This window comes from Amblyraja radiata, chromosome 30 (assembly GCF_010909765.2).
Source record: "Amblyraja radiata isolate CabotCenter1 chromosome 30, sAmbRad1.1.pri, whole genome shotgun sequence".
NCBI classification, from domain to species: domain Eukaryota; kingdom Metazoa; phylum Chordata; class Chondrichthyes; order Rajiformes; family Rajidae; genus Amblyraja; species Amblyraja radiata.
In genome coordinates this window covers 24,246,649-24,251,316 of record NC_045985.1, presented here as the reverse complement: position 1 = coordinate 24,251,316, position 4,668 = coordinate 24,246,649, and the positions used below count along the sequence as shown (strand labels likewise).

Sequence of the window (4,668 nt, the reverse complement as noted above, 5' to 3'; positions counted from 1 at the left end):
CGCGGGAGCGGTGACCGTTGGCCACTTGCAGCTCGCGGCGCGGCCGTTGCAGCCCCGCCCATCACGTGACGTGGGTTGGTTGGTCGGAGCGGCCTCCGTGGCTGTTCCCCCGTCACGTGGCGAGCGGGAGGAGGGGGTGGGGCCGTTGAAGCCAAAGATCATAGGTTGAAGCCCCATCACGTGGCGAGGTTGGGTCGGACGGTCACGGACCGAATGCGGCGGCACCATCGCTGTCCCCGTCACGTGGCCCCGGGAGCGGCCGTTGATGCCCCTCCCCCCCAAATGCTGCGTGACGATCGAGGGCGGGTTGGTCGGTCGGTCGGTCAAGTGCCTCGCTTGGAGCAAAGATTAAAGAGGAGCTATAATCTTTGGCTTGGAGCGCCTCCCTCCCTCCTTCCTTCCCTCGCAGCGGGCCGAGCGGGAGGCGGTCGGGCTGGTCAAGAGCTGCGGGGACGGGAGCGACCCCTCTCCCTCTCTTTTTTTTATTTTATTTTTTATTGTTCAAATAAATTTTATTTTTTCACTATGAAGTGGTGGAAAATGCACCAGAAAGCAGTCTTGATTATATTTACGTCCATACTATCAACCAGAAGTGCACGCAAGATATTCTTCATCCATTCTTTTGTTGGGTTCAATCATTTCAATATTGTGTCTTCATTTGCTTCAGCCAGTTGCTTTGCAATTCGTTCAAGCTCCTCTCGCTTCTTTTTCTCTTCAGCTTCGATTCTTCTCTCTTCTTCTGCAACAGGCTTCAAATAATCATAGCGTGTCTTGCCATAGATAATGCCAACGAACAATGCTGAGTATCTAGCCATCTTGATGAAGGGCGACACCTGCACCGGGGGAACCATGGCGGCGGCCGGCCGGTCATCATCATGTGCCGCCATCGGGGGGGGGGGCGGGAGTGGCCGGTTCCATCCCCGACACGTGATGAGAGAGATGTGGACCAAAGATACTTGTTGTGGACAGTGTGGACGGGGACGTTCCCGGCGGCGACGCTTCTTCAGACTGAATCAAACGGCGCTGCGAGGGAGGGAGGCGCTTCACCGACCGGCCCAACCCCGCTCATCGTGCTGCATTGTGGGGGGGGGAGGGGCAGCAACGGGCGCTCCCGGGGTCGTCACGTGACGGTGCAGCCGCCGCATTAGGCACGTGACCGTCCGACGCCCCCTCACTTCCCACAGGTTCTAGAGCAGCTCTAGTACTTTGCTCCTTCCCACCCTCATCACGTGACGGGGCTTCAACGGCCCCACGCCCTCATTCCGCTCGCCACGTGACGGGGGGGGGGACAGCAAGGGAGGTCGCTCCGACCAACCAACCCCAGTCACGTGATGGGCGGGGGACCAGCAACGGCCACATCCTCCCACCCACATACGTCACGTGATGGGCGGGGCTGCAACGGCCGCGCCGCGAGCTGCAAGTGGCCAACGGTCACCGCTCCCGCGCGGCCGCTCACTGACGTCATTGAGTGTGAAGAAGCGTCGCCGCCGGTAACTAACGTGGCGCCTCCATCTGCCCCCTCACTCACTCACTCACACTGTCCACAACTCTACCCTCTCTCAACATGGCCGCTCCTTCACGTCACCAAACACCCGCCCTTATTTATTACAGAAACATATAAAATCCTTCAGGGGATTGGACAGGCGAGATACAGGAAAATGTTCCATAAAGCCAGTGTTCGGGGAGAGTCCAGAACCAGTGATCACACAGTTTAATGATAAGGGGTTTGGCCATTTAGGATTGATATTGGGGGAAAACGTTTTCACCCAGAGAGTTGTGAATCTGTGGAATTCTCTGCCACAGAAGGAAGTGGAGGCCAATTCACTGGATGTTTTCAAGAGAGAATTAGTTAAGGAAATCAAGGGATACGAGGAAAAAGCAGGAACAGGGCACTGATTATGGATGATCAACCATGATCATATTGAATGGCGGTGCTGGATTGAAGGGCCGAATGGCCTACTCCTGCACCTATTTTTCTATGTTTCTCCCCTCAATATGGTATTGATCCTACCATGAGACATGAGATATCAATGTCATCGCATTATAACCATCTACGCACCTCAGCAGCTCATTGTCACTGCGTTCGTATCCTGGAGTCCCCATCCTGCATCAATTACCCAGAGAACAGCAGATAATATTATGGGAGTTCAGCATCTCATAGAGTGATACAGTGTGGAAACAGGTCCTTCAGCCCAACTTGCCCACAACGTCCAACATGCCCCATCTACACTAGTCCCACGTGCCAGCGCTTGGTCCATATCCCTCAAAACCTAATTATTTTTTAAAGATTGGGATAGTCCCTGCCTTAACTAACTCCTCTGTCAGCTTGTTCCATACACCCACCACCCTTTATGTGAAAAGGTTAAACCTCAGATTCCTATTAAATCGTTTCCCCTTCACCTTGAACCTATGTCCTCCAGTCCTCGATTCACCATCTCTGGGCAAGAGACTCTGTGCATCTACCCAATCTATTCCTATCATGATTTGATACATCTCTATAAGTTTTATCCTTAAAAATATCAATTGACTTGGCCTACACAGCCTTCTGTGGAAATGAATTCCACAGATTCACGATCCTCTGACTAAAGAAATTTCTCTCCTAAAGGAACGTCCTTTAATTCTAACGCTGTGCCATCTGGTCCAAGACTCTTCCACCAATGGAAACATTCTCTCCACATCCACTCTATCCAGGCCTTTCTCTATCTGGTAAGTAAGCCACAACATGTCTGAGTGGGTGCCCAAGCTTCCAGTGTGGGCTCTGAGGATCGAGTTAAACGAGAGTGTGGACACTGACCTCTCCAGGACCGATGGCAGTCCGAACAGGGACCAACAGCAGCAGGAAACCAGGACCGTTACCAGAGGAGGCCCAGAACAGAAAGGTCAGTATGGGAAGGGGAGTTAAAATGTTTGGCGATCGGGAGATACTGATCTTTCCGTCCTGGTCCTCCTCCACTGTCACAGGTAGGCCAAATGCAAATTGGAGGAACAGCACCTCATATTTCACTTTGGCAGCTTACGGTATGAACGTTGAATTCTCTCACTTCAAGTAACCCTTGCATTCCCTCTCTCGTCGTCCAATTCCACCCTAGTCGTTATTCAAGTTTCACTGTCGTCCTGATGAGTTTCACTGTTTGTATAACTCGTTATTACCTTCTCCGCAGCCAACAATGGACCATTGTGGGCTTCACCTTTTCTCGATCATCATTGCTGGCTTTGATTTGTCCTTCATACCATTGATTCATACCTTTGTATCTTTTCATATCTCAAGTTTCCCTCTCCCTTGACTCCCAGGCTAAAGAAGGGTCTCGAGCCAAAACATCACCTATTCTCCAGAGGTACTACCTGACCAATGGAGTTAGTCCACATGTTGTGTCTATTTATGGTGTAGGCCAGCACCTGCAGTTCCTAAACATAATCATCGTGACTCCAAAGAAGGGTTCTGAGCTCAAACATCACCTATCTATGTTCTCCAGAGATGCTGCCTGACCCGCTGGGTTACTACATCACTTTGTCCTTTTCTGTAGACCATCATCTGCAGTTCCTTGTTTCTGTTGCATAGATTATCAGTCATTGGATTCCAACCCTGTTCCTTTGAGCTGGATCGGACTTGATTCTGGATCGGACTTGATTCTAGGCTTGTATTCACTGGAGTTTAGAAGGATGAGGGGGTTCTTATAGAAACATATAAAATTATAAAAGGACTGGACAAGATATATACAGGAAAATGTTCCCAATGTTGGGCGATCCCAGAATCAGGGGTCACAGTCTTAGAATAAAGGGGAGGCCATTTAAGACTGAGGTGAGAAAAAAAATTTCACCCAGAGAGTTGTGAACTTGTGGAATTCCCTGCCACAGAGGGCAGTGGAGGCCAAATCACTGGATGGATTTAAGAGAGAGTTAGATTGAGCTCTAGGGGCAAGTGGAATCAAGGGATATGGGGAGAAGGCAGGCACGGGTTATTGAATGGGGAAGATCAGCCATGATCACAATGAATGTCGGTGCTGTCTCGTAGGGCCAAATGGCCTCCTCCTGCACCTATTTTCTATGTTTCTATGTTTCTATCATTGTAATTACCTGCCTATTTCACCACACTGTGTTTCCTCTGGAGATTACTGTAACTGACTGCATTATTTACAGCAATTTTGATCAGAATGTTCTGAGAAATCACGTGATATTTTCTCTTGCATAAAGGGACTAACAACCAGACATTGGTATTGAGGCCTGTAAACATTTTATTTCATTGTATGAAGCATTTATTTGTTTGATTACTGAACACGTACAAAATAAAGCAGGGAAAGAGATTACTTGGTTCTGGAAGAGATGTGTAACTTCTAACTGGGGCTACACTTCATTTAGTTGGATCCTTGTGTTTTGTTTACCCTTATTGGGCTGGAATTAGAAAAGGGAAACACAAGGATTGAGAAAGGCTAAAGAATGCAAGATGAATTAACAAAAAAAAAATTGGGGGCTTCGTTAACCGATTAACAAAGGTAGAAACATGCTGTCCCAGGTAAACTGGGGTATTGTGCCTTATTCTGGGCTCCATAAAGTGTACGGGGAAGATGTTTAGTTTAGTTTAGAGGTACTGCACGGGAAATTGGCCCACCGACCAGCGATCCCCGCACATTAACACTATCCTACACACACTTGGGACAATTTTACATTTAC

General features: G+C 49.2%; 1 protein-coding gene across 1 annotated transcript; it reads right to left on the bottom strand.

Moving 5' to 3' along the window:
- Nucleotides 1-490: 490 nt before the first annotated feature.
- LOC116990199 (ATP synthase subunit e, mitochondrial-like) lies at nt 491-861 on the bottom strand. Its single transcript, XM_033047747.1, has one exon. The coding sequence runs from the start codon at nt 849-851 to the stop codon at nt 636-638; it is 216 nt and encodes a 71-aa protein (XP_032903638.1). The 5' UTR covers nt 852-861; the 3' UTR covers nt 491-635.
- Nucleotides 862-4,668: the final 3,807 nt, after the last annotated feature.